The 22,210-nt window shown below is 36.6% G+C and overlaps 1 protein-coding gene across 1 annotated transcript; it reads right to left on the bottom strand.

Moving 5' to 3' along the window:
• Positions 1-387: 387 nt before the first annotated feature.
• On the bottom strand, positions 388-20,842 carry slc6a6b (solute carrier family 6 member 6b). The gene is made up of 15 exons (XM_053652580.1): positions 20,757-20,842; positions 19,214-19,443; positions 18,576-18,710; positions 16,773-17,001; positions 16,154-16,286; positions 15,675-15,809; positions 15,348-15,451; positions 15,104-15,228; positions 13,342-13,454; positions 11,859-11,996; positions 11,142-11,244; positions 8,562-8,662; positions 7,025-7,195; positions 5,810-5,961; positions 388-1,546 (listed from the first exon to the last, which is right to left on the bottom strand). Exons 1-15 carry the CDS (start codon positions 20,765-20,767, stop codon positions 1,522-1,524), a joined length of 1,905 nt encoding a protein of 634 aa, XP_053508555.1. The 5' UTR covers positions 20,768-20,842; the 3' UTR covers positions 388-1,521.
• Positions 20,843-22,210: the final 1,368 nt, after the last annotated feature.

The raw sequence follows: 22,210 nt of genomic DNA, 5'->3' as shown, positions 1-22,210 counted from the left end.
CCATTAATTGTTTTACACCTATATTTAACAAAGTTTTATATATATATATATATATATATATATATATATATATATATATATATATATATATAAACTTGTGTTGTGTTTGCAATTGTTTGATATCCATGAGAGTAGAGTATTTTTGTGATTTTTTTAAACAAAAGATCAAAAGGTTAAACAATAAAGACAATTTTTCACAGTCTTCTTTGCTCATATTTACCAAGCGTGCCAGTATTAGTGAAGGGGACTGTATATCACCAATGTTGACATTTATGCTTACACATTACACATGTTAAAGTCAGTATAACACACTCACATGCTTATTTCTTCCAGCACTAATTTGCATATTATATGAATACATTTTAAACAAATGGATTTCAGTCAGAATGATTTCTGGTTTGTTTTATTTTTATTGTGATTACAACTCATTTGTCAGACTTTGTTAGCAATATTTAGTTTAATATTTATGGATTACTAAAAGAAAGAAAACAACTTAAAAAGGCTGAGAAAATATATTGTTCATATTTGCACCAACAAATCAAAAATAAAACAGTGAACAAAATAACTGATTAAATCAATAAATTATATATAAATACAGTGCATGTATTTATATACCCTTCAAAGATTTCTACATAGCATCTTGTTTTATGAAGTAACCTTTCCAATGGTATGTGATTCAATATAAGGATATTTAAAAATTGGCATATGAAAAATAGAATAAAATTTGTTGTGCATAGTTAATGGACTTGGGATAACAGTATATAAATAATGGGTTTTATGTCAATAATAGATAGTAAATGTAAAAATCTGAACTTTGATCATTGCAATCTAAATCTTCATTTGTGTCTTTAGTATTATATTTCTTTGTTTATTTATTTCACTCACAAATGGCCAAATTATAAATACTTTCTACTACATTTTATCTTAAACACTGTATGTATTTGTAATAGTAATCCTAAAAAAGATGTATTGTCATTGCAGAAAAAATATAGTATGAAAATCTGTTACTATACATACAAGGAGAAAACATCATTAAAGCCAACCCTTCAAATATCACTTAAATCAATGCTAAACAGAGAAGCCAACAATAATTGGTATATTGATTATTTGATGCAAGTCAATGATGCTTATTCTACGAAACAGAAGATTATAGTGTTTGAGAATCAGTTATGTACAATATGCTGCTGAGATCACACTATCACAATGCTTTATTGGGGAATGAAAATGGTGGTGGTGTATCTGTAAAACATTTACAGAGTAGGGAATGAAATACGGCATGACTGTTATCGGACAATAATAAATGACGGGTTGATGTGATAACACAGTTACTGTTACCACCCCAAAGTGGATTACTTTCTAATACCAACATTCAGAATTGTTTTATTTTTATTCCACTTATACCAGAGCATTTCTTTATTATTTAAAGAACATTTATCAATTTATAGTTACTTTTAATATTGTGGAATGTCCATAAAACAAGTTAGTTCATGTCATCACTTACATTATAGCAGCTATAAACCATCATTCCTTCACCAGCTTCTGTGTCCTGAAATGTACAGTTAAAGAAAGTTACAGCTGTCATTTTAACTGTCACAGTGCTGACACTGGAGGCTACTTATCATAACCAATCATATCCAAAATGTTTAAATCCATTTATGTGGAGCAAGTCCCTGTTTAAGTTGTTAATAGAGAAATGATAATGTAGGCCTAGTAGAATGAGTGCATTAATTTAATCCTTGCAGCTGCACTATTGTCAGAGTTGCTGTAATAGTAAATTAATCAATACTTTATGACCAATCAGAATTGAGAATTCAACAGTGCTATGGTACCAGAACAAAGGGCTGGGTAGTGCTGAAGTTTCTACACACAAGTTGAAACATTATAGACATTTAATTTGCTTTCAATCCAACACCCAAGACATCTCTACTGTTGCCATCAGTTTAGGTTGGTAGGTCGGTAGATCATCCACATCAATGGAATTGTCTATTTATTAAAACAAATGGTTTCCAAAATAGCCAAAGTGTCATATAGGCAGGGGGTGTGCCCTGCTAGTAAACAGAAGCACCTCAAATGAATAGATACAGACTAATATTTTAGTCCACAAGGGGACAAAATGTGCCCCAATGTGCCTTAATTAAACTAGAACAAATCGGTATTACGGATATATTTTTTTAAAATCCCAATTATTTTTAGCACAAGATTTGATATTATTTAAAGCCACAATGGGATGGTTATAATTTCCATGGCCTGATAATAAACAAAGCAGTTATTTCCAGCTCCTATGGGAATCCGACTCATTAATCATACAGTATGTACCCTGAGAAAGAAGCGATTCTTACTTCTGCAAGTTAAGCTTGGGAAGTTTTTGTGCATTCTCCAGATTTCTCATCCCTTGGGTGCTATTAGTCTGTTTCAAATACTATCACTACTACAGCAGAAGCTCAGGGAAAAGGATCAGCCCCTTTGGTTCAGTGCAACTCTCAGTGACCCCTGAAACAGTAATGCAGCAAATAGGATGAAGATGCACATTTATACAATGTTCAGTTTTATCTGGGACCAATTTTCCATTGCCTAACATGGAGCTTCTGGTTGTGTCCTCACGAGCCATATTTTAGGAAGCTAGGCATGTGTTACCCTGGCTGGGCAACAGCATTGTTATTGGGTCACCTTAAATAGACACTGTATGGTAGTGTGTCACTCCAAAGCCTTCATGAACAACACAAAGGCATAATTGGGTTACATTCAGACAAATTGAAGGATTTACGTTCACCTCAATTTTTTTTAGAAAGAAGATATGATAATATTCAGCAAAAGCAGGAGGCTTTTTCATATTTTTTTTTTTTCAAAAATAAATGTTTATTAAGAAATAAAAAAGCTTTTAGGTACTCCAATATCTTTTTAAATACATTTTTGCTTCAATGTTATCATCAATAATTTAAAAAAATAATTTTTAAAAATGTCCTCATGAGTTAATTAATAACACCAACACTTTGCCAAACCATGTAGGTGTAAAAAAAGATTTAGCTAAATCTCGAGTCTTTCGAGTTTCTGCATTAGGATCAGGTCCTTAGACTAAACGGAATATTCCAGAGCTTTTCCAACCTAGCTACGGCATCTGTAGCTTGGGGCAATTAGCAACCAACAACAGTTTGAACACCTTTCCTCATACTAATAAAAACGGCATATCTACCCCAACTACTCTCAGTACAGTGAAACGTGCGGAGGGCAAAGATTAGGTTGGAAAAAAAATAAAAACAGGAATATTCCATTGATCTCTGGACTGCAGCTCAGACTATTTACACTATATCTTATTATTTGATTTTCAATTAAGCCATTTTTCAGAAGCAGCACTTAAGTGTCAAAAAACATACGGCCCTCACAATTAACACCCAAATAAATTTGTTTGCCTACAATATTTAATTACATGCGATATCAGTCCAAATCAGGCTATTAAAAAATCATATAATAAGACATGATTAATGTTTGTTATCTGACTGATAAACTGATCGAAAAGTAATAGCATTTCTTTTTAAAATACTAAATTAATGTATCACAGTAAGAATAGCTTTTTTTTTTAGTTCGGTGTAACCTTGCAATGATTAATTGGCCCCCTGTGTGGCTGTTATTTTGTCATAAAGAAATTTCACTGCAAGTACCATCTTTTTAAAAGACAGGAACAATGCATATCATTCTACAAAGTATTGCACATTAAAATTTCCACCAATTGCACTGATTAAAAACTATATATATAAAATTTTGAACTATAAAAAAATAATAATTGCTGACAGAAGCCAAGTACAGTCTTAATATTAAGAATACAAAAGGCAATGGAAAATAAAAGAATGAAATGTACAAACCGCTTGGATATGACCATAAAATACTACCTTTGAATTGGTGTGACAAAAAAGCTTGGGAAAGTGCAATTTCATATTTTAACATGCCACTATCAGTATGTGTCTAGGCCCTGATACATTCTTATTGAGTTGGTTAATAACTGACTGTGGGATATTTAGGGAGTGTTGAAATGTGAGTAGAAGTGAATTTGTTTGAGCACCCAATTACACCAATACAAGAACTATGCAAAAAGATGCTGTACTTGGGATGTATTCAGAGTTGAGTTATGCATGCTTAGTGAGGATTTAATGCTGAAATTGTGCACCCTGGTGTCCAGAACACAGATATATTAAGGTGTTGGTGCAAGTGTTACTAATGCGGGTCTGTCTTGGTTACTCACAATTCTTAACCTTGGACTTAAACTCACAACTGAACAGCAAGCATAACAGATGAGCATGCAGTTAGCTTATCCTTCAAACTGTTGGCACTTTTTAAAAACGTTTTTACACTACAGTACATCAAATTAACAAAAATAGTCACAACATTTCATTAATCGTAAATCCTGTGCTTCATTAAACTGTTTTCATTCAGTTGATTGCACAGTTTGTTTGTGCACAATGTAAAAATAAACTAAAAAAAAAAAATAGGAGGTGCTGGATCAAGTGCTATTTTATAAGCTTCAGAATAATGAGGCTAAAATTTGCAATGATTAATTTGTTAAGTAACGCTAGGTTTATTCATAATATACTGCTATATACACAATACATTGCCAACTTAGTAGACTCTTATTAGATTTATTTAGATATTTGATATATTCTCAATCAGATATCATGGTATTTGTCTTTTTTTTTCATTTTTAAATGGTCTCTTGCGTTTATGTTACATTGTATTATATTTGACATATTTATTTCTCAGTCTGCATTTTCTATCCTTGTTTCAATTTGGGCTTAAAGGCAAGTTCTTCTGTTTAACCTCGCAGTCTAGACACTACTGAAAAACTCTGCTTGGGAAAAATCTGCAAACCATGCAGACATGAACTACATGGTCAACTGCATAAGCTAAACGAGGAGCTCATGAAAATATTGTGCAGCCCATCTCTGAATATGCTTAATTTCCCCTCGTAAAACATTGATGTACCTTTTGAACTTAAGTGGTCAACTCTGAATACAGACCCTTGAGAATAACTGGTGGACAGGATGAATGCTATAAGGTAAAGTTTTTTGTGCTAGATCAGTATGGTAAGAATTAGTGTGACCATTTGTGCTTTTAAAGACACTCACAGTAATTTGGGTGTGATGACTCGTGCCTCAGGCGCAGTGGTGGTTTCAGTGTGTTAAACCCGCACCAGAAAATAGAGTAGTGTCTCTGTTCTATTGTGATTGTAATTTAATGAGTTTAAATGTCCAATTAGTTTGAATCTTACGCTTGTTGTCAAAATAGATATACACAGCTGTCCTACCAAAAAAATACACTTTTTGTCTTGGTACGCTAACGTTACTTTTTTAAACACTATAAACAGTTATCATATGCAGCACTTAATTGGTCTGGTTTGTCCACTCCAGTAACAAATCATTAAAACGTCATTATTTACAAGTAAAAGAAAAAAAAACAAGAAAAGAAAACAGAAATATGTGACTGTTTTGAGATTACGGGTGTTTGTGTATGGAAATAAAAATTCCTCTAATTACACAAACAGTAATAATAGTAATATAACAATGTTATGACAAAAAATATTAAAAGCAGACACTGAAAAAAACAAGTGTAACTTCCTCTGTAAAAAAAAATAAAATAGAAATGAAAAGAAAAGAAAAAGAACTTCTAGTGCAGATATGTAGATTTGTAAACCTGGTCCTACAACTATTATATTTATAATATATATATATATATATATATATATATATGTATATATATATATATATATATATATATAAAAATGGAAAGCAGGTGATTGGATTCTCTCACAGAGAGTGCTCACATCATGGTTTCTACAATAGTGTGGCTGGGCTTGATCGAGCCGTTGTTCCCATTGGGGTCAAGGGGATGTGCTATTTCTGAGCCCTTGGGTCGGTACTCCTGAGGACATGAATTTGTACTGCCTCGCACTGGAGCTGCCACTGCTTTAATCCTCTGGAAGAAGAAAAGGAATTGCAGGTTAGCTGAGTTAGAAGAAGACTGTGGAAAGGTTAGCTCATTCATTAGGTTTGTATGCCCTGAAAATTGTGAGTTTCTTTTCCACAATACTGCTAAGCCCTTGAACAAGGCTCCAAACCTTTAACTTGACTGAAAATTAAAAATAAAGGATTATAACATGCTCTGTGATGTTACACAGTTTGTGCAACAGCTAAGAGGCAAGGTTAAGTAGACAACATTATGACAACACATGTGTGGGGGTCTGTTTCTGTGGCTGAAGTCTGGCTGAACAGTAAAAAATTTTTTTTTTTTTTAAATAATAAACCTGCATGCTTTTTAATACTGCCTAGGCTATATTCTATCTGCTAAGATCATGTTGAGTATGGAGCCAGTTTAACAAATAGAGTGGTAAAAACAGTCAGTCTGCCTAAAGATATCTAAAATCTTGCTATCCGAGTATGATTTTCAAATGACACACTTTGATCAAGTTCATGTATAGCTGCGTGCCATAGAAAAACAGACAGCTTTGATAATTGATATACTGTTCATTTAAAAAAAAAATCTTACTACAGTTTAGGACAGCATGTAGTAGAAAATGTCAACATTTAACCAAGTAAAGGGTTTTCCCAGACTGCCACCTTTATGTGAAAATCCCTCCCTTGTGGAAGCTATGTTTATTTTGCAATGTAGAAATTGTTCTAACTGGTTTGTTAAAATGATGCTGCCATTTTGGGTTGCAAGTGAAGTTCCTCCAGGCCAAAATAATAGACGTGTATGTGTCAAGAACGATCGAGATTAGAGGGACTGCTGGGAAAATAAATGGATGTGGGATAGGAAAGTAGGGACATTTGTTTATTATGTGATAATGCAGTGAACATTTGCATAAAATGTTGTAATGTTTCAGACAATCTGAAGATGCAAATTTCACAGTCAAATGGAATAGGTAACCAACCTATCACATACCAAATCACAAGTCTAATAATGAAAGCAAACCAATGATGGTATTTTACTATTAGTAAGATACCAAACATATTTAATTTCATTGCATGAGAATACTAACCTCAATGAGAGGGCCTTCAGACTGGATGATCTTGATCACAACCACCATAGGGATGCAAATCATGGAGGTGAGAGCAAGGGTCCAGCCCAAACCAACGGCCCAGTCCGGATACTCATAGATTTTGTTGTACTTCAGAGGCTTGTATTTGACCAAAGAGAAAATGAAGCATCCCTGGAGAAAAAGCAGGAAAATATATTCAAAACTTAGTTCATTAAGTTTTACGACATTACCCCCAAAATATTATTGGTCTTTTTTTAATAAATTGGTCTTCTTTAGCTAAATGCATTCTTTATCTGAATTACTGGGTGCTATTTAAAGGCATGACTAGTGCCACTGTATTACCAGCGAATGTCTTAAAACAGAATAGCCTGGGCACTATGAAAATAGGAGTATATAGCAGATACAGGTCAAGAGTTTCAGTTAATGTAAACATTTCAAAACATTAACTGAAACATCAAACATCAGAATGGAAAAATGTGTGATCTTAGTAATTTTAACTATAGCACCATTGTTAGTAACAGGCAGGCTGATTTGAGTATGTCAGAAACTGCTAATCTCCTGAGATTTTTCACCCACAACAGTCTTTAGTGTTCATACAGAATGGTGTGCAAAACAAAAAACAGCAAGCAGTTCTGTGGGTGAAAATGCCCCATTGAGGGTTTGAGCTGATGGAAAGGTTACAGTAACTCAAATAATTCCTCTTTGCAACTGTTGTGAGCAGAAAACCACTTCAAAACACTCAAAAAACTTGAGGTGGTTGAGCTACAAAAGCAGAAGACTTCATCGGGTACCACCCCTGTGATCCAAGAACAGGAATCTGAGGCTATAGTGGGTACAGGCTCACCGATACTGGACAGTTGAAGATTGGAAAAAAAGACCAGACTTTTCACCTGTAGCCACATGATTTTATGCATTGCACTACTGCCACATGATTGGCTGATTGGATTATTACATGAATGACCCAAGTCATTGTGTATCTGACCCAAGAAATGATTCACCCAATGATTCTCAAAAAAACTTCTAAAAACAACTGAATATTGGAGAGAGAGAACATTTAACTCTTTATTGCTAAGAATCAATACAACATTTTAAAGGGCGCGAGGGTTTTAGATTAATAAGCGGTTCGCACATTTTTATATAAAATTCTTTCACTGGAATAAAGTTTACTCCTGCAGTCAACCTCATCTGCAACCTCAAGCCTAACCTCAACTCCACATTCTTCATTTTAAGCAGGTAGATGGCCTTATGTAGTTCAGCACTATGGTAAGCAGAAAGGCAGATTTCCCCAGCAAATCCAAAGTGGTTAAAAATAAATAATACATTAATTAATTTAAAAAGTGCACCAGAATTGTCATTTTCTGCTGGATTTGGAGGAGGATGTGACGATTAGGGCTAATGATCAAAACTGGGTCAAATTTCTTTAGGGCTATTTAGCATGCTTTGTATAAATGGTCCTGGTATGAACAGATAATAATAATAATAATAATAAAAACTTGTCTCTGTCCGATATCCTCAAAAGCAAGAGAAGAAAACTCACCACACAAAGAAAAGGTGTGATTGCAGTCCAGCACCACTTCATCCAAGGATTTGGTCTGTATCCAATCATGTCCTCAATTGCATCATAGAAATTATCAGCACCTAACAGGATGTAAAGAGTCCCTTTATTCATATTACATAACAGCAGTAAGTAAGTACATACACAGAATGCGTACTGTAATTTACCACCAACAATTTTAAATTGATGCTTTGCAAACTAGTTATTGCTAACTGACTGCTAACAAGCTAAACGTCTAATAATAGCATCTACTATAACAAGGGTTGGGAGGGTTACTTAAAAAATTTATTCAGTTACAGTTACAAATTACTTCATACATCTTTTTTTTGCAATAATGCAATCCAAGTATCACAATATGAAAGTAATGTAATCAGATTATTTTTGGATTACTTCAAGGTAACATATGTAAATAAAGTCAAGGGAAAAGCAATATGATCTAAAATACTTTTATTTAGAGCTTATTTTATAGCTTAAAAACATGTTCAATGTTTGGATTTGTTTTAATAAAATAAATAAATTTCATCATAACTGGCAAGAGAGAACCAGAACTATAATCATGCAGTGGTCTATATTTTGTTATGTCAAAAGAAACAAATTGTAATCCTGATAGTATTCCCATTTTTTACTAAATGTACCAATAATCTGATTACATTGTTTTTTATGTAACTGTAACAGATTACAGTTACTGTTCTTTTGTATCCTGATTACATAATGCTGTTACATATATTCCATTATTCCCCAAGCCTGACTATAACTACAGCTAACTAACCATTTTAAATTCATTTTAATTCCTTGTGTGACTGAGTAAATAATATATTATATTCCACAATGTTCAATCAAAGTTAGCCAAGTTAGCTAGCTATAGATTTTGTGCAGGTCATATGCTATCAGTGATTTTATTGTAATGAATGTCAATACAATAACTGTACATGTTAGTACCATAAATGATTGCAAGAACAATTACCTCAGGTTAGTTATGTAAAAAAAAGTTCCTAAGTGACAGCTAACAAGCTGAGATTCTGATATTAGCAACTGCTATAGCTAGCTAGCTACCTTAAACAAATTATCCTTGTGAACATAATTTATAGCCTTTAGGACTGAGTAGATAAAATGAACAGTGGACAATGAATGAAGAAGCAACAACTGTACATGTCAGTACCATGGTTATAATATATTATTTTTTTCCTTTAATATTGCAAGAGCTAAAAAATGACCTCAGCTTATTTATATAAACAAAGGCGAGCAGTTTGAAATTAATGCTTAGCAAATTAGCTATTATGAACTGACAGCTAATAATCCAACACACTGAAATCTGCTACTGCTTTAGCTAACTAGCCAGCTTCAATAAATCCTCCTTTTAAGGCTAATTCTAAAACTCTGATCGAACAATTGAACAATGTTAAAAGTTAGCTAGTAATACATTTTGCACAATAGATATGTATACTTTCACTGACTTAATTGTCATAAAAATAAAAGAAAACAACTACAAAATCTATGTACCTTACTTACAATAATTTTTTTCCTTTAAATGTTGCACAAGCAAAAATTACCCCAACAAACACTAGCTATTTGAAAGTCATGCTTAGCACATTAGCTGGTAATAATGACCAGCTAACAAGCTACGGGTAAATTATATTATATTATATTGTATTGTATTAGTAAATGGTATAGCTAGCTAGTATCTTAAACAAATTTTAAACTAATTTTATGTTGAAACAAAGTTAGCCAAGTTAGTGAGCTATACAATTTCACTAGCTGTGCATTTCACAAGTACACAGCTTGAAACTGAAGCTTTACAAATTAGCTGTTAAGAACTGACAGCTAACATCTAACAGTCTAATATTAATAACTGCTATATAGCTTGTTAATCTGCTTTATATATATATATATATATATATATATATATATATATATATATATATATATATATATATATACATATATATTTTTTTTAATGTTGTGGCTACATTGGTCACACAAGCAGTTGAAGCATGCTTGAAAAGTGTCAAATTTAACAAGTACATTTTGTAGTTGAGAGTTTCCCCTCATAGAATTTGTAATGGTTTTAACGCTTATAATTGGAATTGTATTGGTTTTAATGGACACTGTAATGGTCTGTGTCTCTTGTCATTTGTTGCCTTCTATTGATGACATGCCTAGTGGATACCATTAAGGATCAATAATGGTAATGGTTTTAATGGTTAAAAGCTGATGGTTTGTAATGGTATTTTTAGTAGAAACCATTAGAATTTCTGTGATGCTTTCTGTTGTTTTTTTCAGCAGAGGTAGGCGTAACATATTTCTATCCATGTATCTATCCATACATTGCATTTTTGTATATGCAATTTGCAGTATGATTTGCAATTCAAATATGAAGTCTGGCCATTTGACTGCCTGTGTTGACACATGGGAAATGTGATTTTGCACCACTGTTTATACTGCAGGTATGCATGTAAGATTTACTACATACCCTATATGCTGTAATGTTAGCTTTAGTTTCACATCCTTGTATATACCCGTTTACCCCCTCAACATTTATGAAATATCATTTGTTGAACTTACCATAAATCCAGGCTACTGCAATGCATTCAAAGAATGCAACCCACAAAAGGCACACACCACTGGCTGCATAGTAGTCAAAGAGTTGAAACACATACATGCCACCCTGAAAGAAGAAGAAGAAGAAGAAGAAGAAGAAAAAGAAGACAACAGGGGCATTATATCACACTTAAGTCCATGTACAGGCTTTAGACTCACAAAAAGCAAAGACAATGTAATAATGTTGGAGCCAGGACTCAGAGCTAAGTACCTACACAGTTCACTAGTTTTCTTTGTACAAAATGGCACACCACTCAGACATTCTGCTTTTAAGATTTATAGTATGTATGATGTCATGGAGCAAAACCAGGCCATGGTGAGGCTAAGCAAGGAAGAGCTAAAGCACAAAACTGTGACTCTACTTGTCACTGGGGACTTGGGTATGAGATTTTAATTAAAAATAATATTAATAATAAAGACATAGAAGGAGAAACAAATAATCAATTGTAGAAATAATCCAACATCATTGTTAAGAGCTATTAGCTGTACAAGTCCCTGTATAAGCTGTTACTACAGAAACGATGATATATTACAACAAGCACATTAATATTAATCTTGCAGCCGGTACTATTGTCCAAGCTGTGCTGTTAGACTTATTAGAATCGAGCATTCAAAAGCACTGTGGTATAATTTGATCATTCAATTCGTTTTACAAGTGAGACCATTTTTCTTCAAACTTACCTCAGTGACCATGGTAAGTCCCAGCAGGTAGCTGATAAAGCATATTATAGCTATGAAGATTTCTCGACGGTAACCCTTCCGTAGGAAGGATGGATACAAATCCACCAGTGAGGTGATCTGTCCTTCCACTTCAACAAACTGTCGGAGTAAAACAAAGTAACAATGTCACGAGACTTCATGCAAACCAGGTTTTATTGGGCTGCAAAAATAACTCGAGTAAAGGGATTTTAAAAGCTACAAGAGCTTAAAGATTATGTTAGAAGGGTTTATTTTGTACCTCAATTGAGGTAAGTAAAGTCAGTAGCCAATAAGAAAAATAATTGTCTATTTAAATTTTTTTTTTTTTACATTGTTTGATTATTAGCTTATTCCAATTTCTGCACTGCATATGGATTTCTTTACTTGATGATGTGTGCAGAAGCTATATTAATTCCATTTTGAAAGCCATATTTAATTTAACTGGGCCAGCTGCAGTAAGCTCAGTAGCTTCCCTGGACCAGTGGGCATGCTGACTTAGCACAGTATACAATTTCATTTAGACGGTGAAATGTGATTTTGTTCATCTGGTTATGTTTAATGGTGTGGGGAGTAATGTCGCATGCATACATACATAAAATCAACTGAATGCAGTATAATTATGGCATGTGAACATTCATGCAAATGAAGTCGACTTATTGCCAACATGCTCACTGCACTGCCACACTTGGTTAGCTGCTTGACCTTGACATGATTTGATAGCGCATTAAGTTTGATCTATGTTTAATGGAACTAATATCAGGCTTTACTAAAAATTCAGATTGTTATCTACACTAGGCAAAGTATTCTTTTCCCACAAAGTGCACTCTCTCACAAAGTGCAAATCATTTCAAGCCATGCGTCAGCAGGAAGCTTTGACAATAAACCACCATCACCCAACCCTCTACTAGCTTGTATTACATGCATTCATCCATCCATCCATCTTCTATACTGCTTATTCAGGATCGCGGGGAACCTGGAGCCTATCCGAGGAGGCATGGGGCACAAGGTGGGAACACACTGGACTGGGTGTCAATCCATTGCAGGGTACAATCACATACATATTCATACACCCATTCATGCACTACGGACACTTTGGACATGCAAATACAATGCATTTGGACCGGGGGAGAAAACCACAGTACCCAGAGGAAACCCTGGAACCAGGGAACACATGCAAACTCTGCACACACAGGGCAATGGCAATTGAACATCCAACCCTGGAGATAAACATGCTAACCATTAAGCCACCATTCCCCATTATATGACCATATACTGTATACAGAATGTATTCATGAGAGAGAAAGTGAAAGTGTGCGTGAAGTGCAAATACCAGGACAAGTACAAACCTCAGGTCTATTCATTTCCAACTCACTTTTTTTTATTTATTTGTCTGACAGTCTCACTGCTGTTTAATATGTTAAGTATGGTGGTTGTGCAGTATTATAACCAGTTGTGAGACACTGACCTGACTGTCGAGACCTAGTAGCAGAAGCATGATGAAGAAGAGAATGGCCCAAAATGTAGGCAGTGGCATCATCGTCACAGCTTTAGGGTAAGCAATGAAGGCCAAGCCAGGACCTAGGGTAAAGAACAGAGAAGGGGAGGGGAGGTGGAGGAGAACATAGTTAGCAACGCTAATCATATGCACCTTTTGATCCATGCCGCTACATCGCGCACCTCGGCACAGATCACATAGAAAAATAAACAAAAAATGCGCGGATAGACCCTAGGCATCGAAGCAATTACGGCAGTTATATAGCCACTAAAGATGCAGATATTTTCATTGGAATTTCTTGTCTTTTCATGTAGCTTCATGACATTAACCAGACAAGAAACCTTCTAACAAATTCACACGCTGAGTACTATAGAGGACTAAACAGGACTAAAAAGTTTTTTCCTTATGTAATGCTGCTCAGATATCAACAGCAACAACAACAGAGAGGAACAGGCAACTGCCCTCTCTTGCCAAGGCCTCTTGCAGTTACTGCAGATCTTTGCTACCCTGGCATTGCAAAACCCATTTAACTGATGTTTTATAAAAAACAGCAAACACATACAGCAGCACATTTTAGCTGCTACATGTATATCCAGAAGCCAGGAAAGCAAATTACATGATGATGTCTCTGTCCAAGTACAAAATGACTCTCCGGGCCAGGTTTCTGCATTTAAAGTAAGCAGGACCTGGCCGCACCCAGAAGAACATCTTCTAAAACAAGCCATGTGCTTTGCTTACCTTTCATGATGTTTCGTTAAATAATATATCCAATCCAGTCATATATTACAACTCTTTTGGGAGAGTCCTGTGGTTAACTCTAACATTAATCATATTCTTCTGCAAAGCAGCCCAAGTAAGTTTAAATAAGAATCGACGTATAAACACAGCCATAAAGATTTATTCTTTATACACAATGTGAAGTGAAGCTGAGCATGCCAGAGTCTCCTTAGAGGCAAGAAATAGTATTGCAGATGTACTAAACATTGAAAAAAAAAAAAAAAAAAAAAACAGGGAGCCAGTGAATCAATCGATCCGTCAAATCTCTTCACCTCATTAATCTAGCACTGAAAGGTGAACCAGAAGAGCAAATCAAATAATTCTAAATCTGAATGGAGAGAGCATGTGGAATGAAGAGCTTGACAATAGAAGATCTGAACAATTATCCAATATGGTCTACAGGATGGAGGAAAAGAACAAATACAATCTGCTCAGGATAGCAGCCAAACATCACAAATAGCTGCTGGAAAAATCAAAGCAAAATGCATGCAACAAAACAGGCCAGCATTCCAAAAAATCCTGGAACCATAAATTTATTATTTGTTCTGTGAGCTTGGCACAAGATTTTTCTTGGTAATTGTCCCCCCGTAATATCTGCAGAAACAAGCTTGATGAGTTCTAACAGAGCTGTTTCAGACTAACTGTAGACTCTTCATCGTTAGTGGAATGGACAAGATCCAATCAAGGGCTCAGCTTTCCCAGGGTCTCCATGCACATCCTCTCAATATATTTCCATAGTGTGTTTGACGAATCCAACCAGAGTGAGAATCGTTCCCGGGTGATAAATTCCATTAACAACTACTTCTTCAGCTTGTTTATTTATTAATTCGATTTTAGTATCGGTGTCCCCAATTTTGTCTGCGTTGTTTTTAAAACGACTGACTCATTTTTGTGTCTTTTTTTTTTTTATTTGAAGTAACAGTGCCCACCATCACTGCTACTTTTACCCTCGTACCTGACTCTGCCACATCGGCAATGTCCACCCCTTGCTCTTGTGCCATGAAGCCCAGGATGGAAAATATTGCGAAGCCAGACACAAAACTGGTAGCGCTGTTCAGGCCTCCCAGCAGCAAACAGTCCCTATGTCACACATATGTCATGGAGCTTGTTAATTAACACAAAAGGAACCTAAGTCCCCACTTTTTTGCCTGTTGACTGGACTAATTCCGCGGCCACCACCCTGTGGCAAGGAAGCTCACCTGTAGCAGTTGTATTTGTACTTGTTGTAGCTCCCCAGTGATGTCATCGCTCCCAGACAAATGGCATAGGAAAAGAAAATCTGTGTCCCTGCATCAATCCAAACCTACACAAAAAAGAAGATATGTTAAGACAAGTAACTGACAATAAGTCTCTAGCTTGTTTTCATTACAGGCATTTCAATGTGCATCTAAAGTGCTTCATGTGTTTAACAAGATCAGATTACCACACAAGACCTACAAGTTGTCCCTTAACACATGTAATTGTTAATTCACTTCCCTAGCAGTCCTCAAGGTGATACATTGCTCCAAGAGGGCATGAGGACTTACCTCAGGATCCTGCAGACGGGTGACATTTGGATACAGATAGAATTTGATGCCCTCAGTTGCCCCAGGAAGTGTGACACCCCGGATAAGGAGGATAGCCAGCATGACAAACGGGAAGGTTGCCGTGATGTACACAACCTAAAAGAAAAGAATATGTGGATGAAGATTAAATATAAACTCATTCAAGTGACAGGTCTGTAACTGGAGATTACATTACATTTCAGGTCAACATTTCAAAAGACATCTTTAGAATCATCCTGTGGTAAGTTAACTCTGGTTTTTGAGTCACTTGGGGGAAGGTTTGTGATGACTACTTTGGTAAAGGTGCTCTATGTACATAGTCAAAACTATACCTTTACAAAAAAATGACTAAAACATGCTAAGAGCTGATGGCCAGAAACTCGATCATATACAACATGTACCCTTGCCTGAGAAATAATTAATCGGACTACCACATAAACCACTGCTGAATTTAAACTCACCTTTCCTGTGGACTTAACACCCTTCCATATGCAGAAGAAACAGATGACCCACATAGCAAGGAGACATAAAGCCAGGTCCCATTTAACAGAGCCCATGTTCTCAATGCCATCAGAAATACTGAGGACGTTGCGCCTGTAGGGACATATGATACTAGTGAGCCATTTCAAGAGCAACAAACATAATGAAAGTAGTGACCATGGGGTCATCTATGGATAACAGAGGAAGACATGTTTCAATGGATGTTTGAGGCTGAATCAAAACAACCAGCCAGGCAGAGTAGAATGGACAAGGCTAGTTTATGGCTCCAGATTCAGCCAGTCCTCTCCAGCCTCTTTACTATATAATTAGTTTATGTGAGCTGAGTCTGTTAACCCAAGCCAGTCCAGCAAACACAGCAAGGACCGGGTTGTAAATGCGTTGCTGGTTATTAAGGTTATAGAGGGCACCTGCTATTTGACACAGAGTCACAAAAGCACCGTACAGTATAGAACGATGCAGTTCTTTGAAAATCTTCTGGGATTTAATTTTCAGCACTTATGAAAATGGAGCCATATTCTTACCATCTTAGCACAAGAGATGGAAAAACCAACTAGTAACATTTAACATTTAAACACTTACTCCCAGAACTCGGTGACAGGTGACGTGAAGTTATGGGCAGACCCCCCTAGACTCATGTTCTTGCGGAGTGTGTCCTCTATACAGTTTTCTGTGTTCCAGGCATTATCGCAGCTGGCCCAGGGAAGGTCAGGATGGAAGGACTGGAACAGGTAATACAAGCCCCAAGCCAAAATCACAATGTAGTAGATGTTCAGCAGGGAAACGATCACGATGGAAGCATAGCCGATACCTGCATGGGAATAGTGGAAACATCAACAGTTACTAGAGACATATCAACAGCGGATGGATGGTGGTCTGAGTGGAAAGTTCTTGGAAGGACATCTTAGAAGGTTCTTTTCTTTGCTGAGCAATGACACAGCCCACAGCTTTTGTCATTCAAATAAGGCAGAGTTTTTCATCAAGTGATTTCTCTCTCTGAGGTGAACTGGCAAAGAGCCACTAGGAAAAGGCCTCTACCAAACAGGGACAAACTACTGGTTGACACAGCTAATCAGGACTGGATACATATTGCTGTTATCAAGAGTTTCTAATTCCACTAATCATTAAATCCTGTTACCTATTTTAACAACAGTTATAGAGTATAATCCATCACTGAACCTCAGTAAACCTTTCCTGACACAGATTCAGATTCTCTATGTAGCCATTACTTGAAAAGTTTTGCTTCAGTGGACCACAATAACCAGCATTGTACAAAGTACCCATGTTAATGAGGAGCAAGCATGTGAATGAGGAACTGTTTGAATTGCACTGTGCTTACACAGCAAGCACTGTTTGGGTTAGTTTTTAGCTGGCAGGAAAGCTGTACACATTGGTCGAAAGCTGTTGCTCTGTTAAAGCTGGGTATTTGTTGGGAAGAATGTCAAAAGTAGAATGTTACATTGTACATTGCACATCACAGGAAGAAAAGTGAAATAAATGTTTTCTTATTTGTTGAAGCAGGAAACTCTATAAATATTCATGCCCTGCTTTGCTGCCTGCTGTATTGACTTACCAAGCATATGGAATATCACTATGCAAATAAAACAGCGTTGTGAAAGATGGCCTCTGCTACAACTAAAAATTAATTACCGTAAGTCCTCCGGGAAGCACGTAAAACGGCCAGTGTTAACGCCTTGATAATACCAAGGCTTATGAAATCTTTGCCCCACTGAGAAATGACATGATAAGGGACAAAAACAGTTACTGTCTGTTTTGTGCACTTTCCTTTCCTGGTTATAATGTCTCTCCCTCATGCTTTCAACCTCATTGCTAGTCATCGCTTTCATGTTTTGCCACTCTGCTGCCATGGCAACACTGAAATTAGCACTCTCTGTATGCTACATGCTCTAAAGGTCTGGGTGGACGTGTGTGTCAGTAGGAAACTTTGAACATATTTATCTGGGCTCACCTTGAAAAGGTTTGCAAATGCACTGCTCCGTTTAGATCAGGAAATAACATTTCAAATTGTCCATGACAGAAGTGGTCACAGCTTCATTTGAAGTGTTTGGGAAATCGTCCTTCTAAATATTAGATAAGGCTAATCATATTTGTGCTCAGTGTTTAAAAGTCAATGGCTAACGGCAATTGATTTATTCCCTTCTTTCCCATTCGTCAGTTCCCTATGGGAACATGGGGATTTCCTTCCTGAAGTGTGTTTTCCACTATTGCTTCATTGTAACCAAATTATAACATCGTTGTACTAGGCCATTTTCCACTTCCCCTAACCTTGTTTCCTCCAAAGGAACAGGTGCAGGACAATGTATTATTACGTTCAATCGACCACCATTTAATAATTTTTAGTCAAACTTGAGTTTTTTTACTCACCAGTAAAGATAGGGCAGATTTTTTCCCAACAAGTGATTCCTCCCTGGGAGGTGAACTGGCCAAGAGCCACCTCCAGGAAAAACACAGGTAGGCCTCCACCAAACAGGAAAATGAAGTATGGGATGAGAAATGCGCCTAGGCATGAACAAGACAGGGCACATTCTGATCAATCTGTTTAATTACAATCATTAAATCCTATTAGCTATAAAGACAATGATTTACTTCGATCCCTTATGTGACCTCAGTTAACTCTCTGTAAGTGTTATGCTGAAACGGTTCCTCTTTCTATGCATTTCCTGTTAGTGTAACCAAAGATTGTCTATTTCTCCAAATATGGCCTTGTGATGCTCTGAACAGCGATAGAGGTGCTTGTGACGTTTGTTTTAACACAAGTGAATCAGCAAAGCTCTTGCATAATTCAAATATCTTTGATACTGAACTTGAATTCTGTTCAATCATGCATTAGTTTGGTTAAATATAATACAGCAAAGTGAAAGTTCTCAAGTTTTCAAGTGAAACTTGAACGTTCCTTTCAAGCAGGTGTACCAAGACATGAATCATTTCAAGACATTTCTTCTTACATAACTATTTCCTGTGTTGGTGTTCTGCAACCAGTAGCAAGCAAACTGTTAACTTACCTCCGCCATTCTTATAGCAAAGGTATGGGAAACGCCAGACGTTTCCTAACCCAACAAAGCCTCCAGCCACAGACAGAAGAAAATCAAGCTTGCTGGCCCACTTCTCTCGCTGAGGATGTTTGCCCTCAGCCTCATCCTCAGGTCGGGTGCCAGGACTTTTCCCCGGGGATGGCTTCAGAGTGTCCTTATGGAAGTCCTTCAGGCACTGAAGCTTCTCTTTTTGTGCCATGCTGTTGGAGAGAACAAATAATAGACAAAAATGTAATGCTTCAATGGATGGCCTTGGTTGACTTGATGAGGATTATACACAGAAACCTGTTTGTGAATGGTGTGATGAGCCTAAACAAGATATGATACATCAGCACAGACTAGACAAGTAAAGACACAACAAACCAGTAAAAAAATTCAGTCAAAGTGATGTTGTAGACGTTTGATAAAATGCCATGACATAGCAGCAGATGAGGGAGGGCGTCTAAGCTGAACATGTGCAACAAATGTTTGGAGTGCTCTGTCTCTTTAATTAACACAGCGCTTATGTGTCAAGACACTTTTCAAAGAGAGAATTGTTATTACTGGCTCAGGGTGTACAGTTTCGAAGCACTGGCCAAAAGCGCCATGGAGAAGCCCAGATCCAATCCCAGGGATCCAGATAAAGATGTCAGAAATGCTCTGGCACCCTTTAGCCTAGCCCCTTTTAACTTGGCACGGATAGAACAAACTACAGTCCCATTGAAAGTTAGCTCGTTTAAACAGTGTTTTGAAACCGTCTCCTTTTTACCCCCTTGGGAACACACACAAAAATAGTCCATTGTCTGTTTGAGACTCAAGAAATAAAACTACAATGCAATGAAAACTCTTTGGCTTTCTGATGTCCTTTTAAGGGACAGTACAAGTAGTAGTAGGTGCAATGTCCAGTGTGCTTGATGTATTAGTCAGCCTTTGCTTGCATGTCTAGCATTCAGTTGGAAGGAATCTTCACTACAACGATAAGGACTGCATATCTGTAAAAGTTTAAACCCATATGGAAAAAGCCCATTGTCGAGATAAAACATTGCACTGTGATTACTAAATACAGCTTTATAGACTGTAAAAGATAACTCCTTCAGATTTGGAGGGCGCTAATCACCTGACAATACAATGATTTGAATGTTTACGCAGTTTTAAAACAATTAAAGAAAAGGTTTTTTTTTTTTAAATCACAAATTGTACACATCCCATTTTTCCAGATGAGAATTTTCAGAGATTTAGCAGCTTTCTGCAACCAAGATGCATCACATTACATATGAGTGAAATCATTCAGCATTGGTGTCCTCGGTCCTCGCTCATTACACCAACAGATAAACACAGACTAAATACTGTCAAATATGGTCCTGTGACCAGTTTACAACATTATCCCATAGAGTAAAAAATAACAACTCATTCTTGCTAATTTAACATTGAGAAATGTTGAGAAATGTCTTCATGATTCAAATGAACTTGTGGCATAAACCATTTCTGCCCAATTAGCTATCCAAGTCATTCATTTTCCGTCCCATGCACTTACATCTCCTTCATGACTGTATGAGAATGGTGTTTTCTGTTCTCTGTCCGCTGTCACAATGCCACTTCTGCCAAAGCCTAAACGTGCATGCAGCTAAGAGTAAGCCCTGATTGACAGTGTAGCCCGCCTCCCCCCACCCCCCCAGACTAAGACAATTAAATACTATCAGCAGATTGGGCTCGGCTTTGGATGACATGGACTCGGATGGTAAATTTCCACTCCTCAAAAGATTTAACGTTGCATGTGTCCTTGCCTCTCACTGTAACCTGAGCACTAAACAGGAGTTAGGGGGCGGGCCAGGGCCAGCAATTCTCACCTCTGTTTCATTTCTTTGAAGCTGCTAAGGACTTGCTGGCTATTTAAATCTTCTGTTGTCATCCCAAAGCTTTTTAAAGCTTTTCCAGTAACACCTGGCAGCTCGGCTAAGAGGTTGTTAACGTCAGTCTAAAGCAGAGGATTCCAAAGTATGGCTGTCACTTGAAGGCCTAATATACAGTACTTTCAATTCAAAGTAATGAATACTATACATACTGATGTGATTATACTATAAAATAATTTATTTGGGTATGTTTTAAGTGTTAATGGTTGATTTTTACATGGACTGTGTAGACTATCTAAATTAAATCAGACTCTCAAGCTGGACAGCGACAAAACATTGGCAAGGAACATGAGGCATTTAAATGAGGCAAGATGACAAAAAGGCAAAAATGTAATTGTATGGCAGATGTCAAATGTTTGCGATCTGCTTAAGGAAGTTGTAAAAAAAAAAAAAAAAAAAAAAAAGGTTATATTTTTGGTAACATCAGGTGAGTCATGAAAGGTTATTTGATAGGACAGCTTAGATTTCTGTGAAGCAGCTGCAGTGCTCCCTCTTCAGTTTAAAGTAAGAATAAAAAACAGAGCCTGCTCTGCTACCACAAAGCCCCAGGGAGCTCCTAATTAGAAGCGATTTGCTCTGCTAAAGTTATAGCACAATGAATCGACCAAAGACGTCAAGTCACAGTTCCTCTCTGCTCTGCCTCATTGCCTGCTTCTGTCTGATGATCATGCCACTAAAAAACAAGAGCTATGAAATGGTCCTGGCTACTGAGGGAGACTTCACGTCTGTCGTCCATGTGAGGTTTGTTACATAACCACTATTTTAAACCCATGCACATTTCCTGAGGGTGCTCACATTAAACTCCCCTCTTACACAACTTTTTTTTTTCTGCACAGCACACAACATGCTTCTGAACCTCGACTTTCATACGATTCCAGTTTTACACAAGGATACTTGAAAAATTCCAAGGTTGAATTCAAGCAAATCTGAATTTTAATTGACAAGAGCAAGAGGCAACAGGACACTAACTGCACTGGTTAATTCCCTTGGGTAAACTCCAGTGCTCTCTGCCCAACTTCCGCTATCCCTCTCTAGTTTACGCCATCAAATTGAATACTAATGATAATGTAAACAGAGT

Source organism: Ictalurus furcatus, chromosome 21 (assembly GCF_023375685.1).
Source record: "Ictalurus furcatus strain D&B chromosome 21, Billie_1.0, whole genome shotgun sequence".
NCBI classification, from domain to species: Eukaryota; Metazoa; Chordata; class Actinopteri; order Siluriformes; family Ictaluridae; genus Ictalurus; species Ictalurus furcatus.
Note: the sequence above shows the minus strand (reverse complement) of the source record. Positions and strands in the feature narration are given on the sequence as shown.

What these genes read in the sequence shown, in the direction of transcription:
- slc6a6b (XM_053652580.1), bottom strand. An exon ending in TCACACCTTTTCTTTGTGTG is followed by an intron (nt 7,196 to 8,561) that starts GTGAGTTTTCTT and finishes CTTTTTCTCCAG; the next exon opens with GGATGCTTCATTTTCTCTTT. An exon ending in CTGAAGGCCCTCTCATTGAG is followed by an intron (nt 5,962 to 7,024) that starts GTTAGTATTCTC and finishes TTCTTCTTCCAG; the next exon opens with AGGATTAAAGCAGTGGCAGC.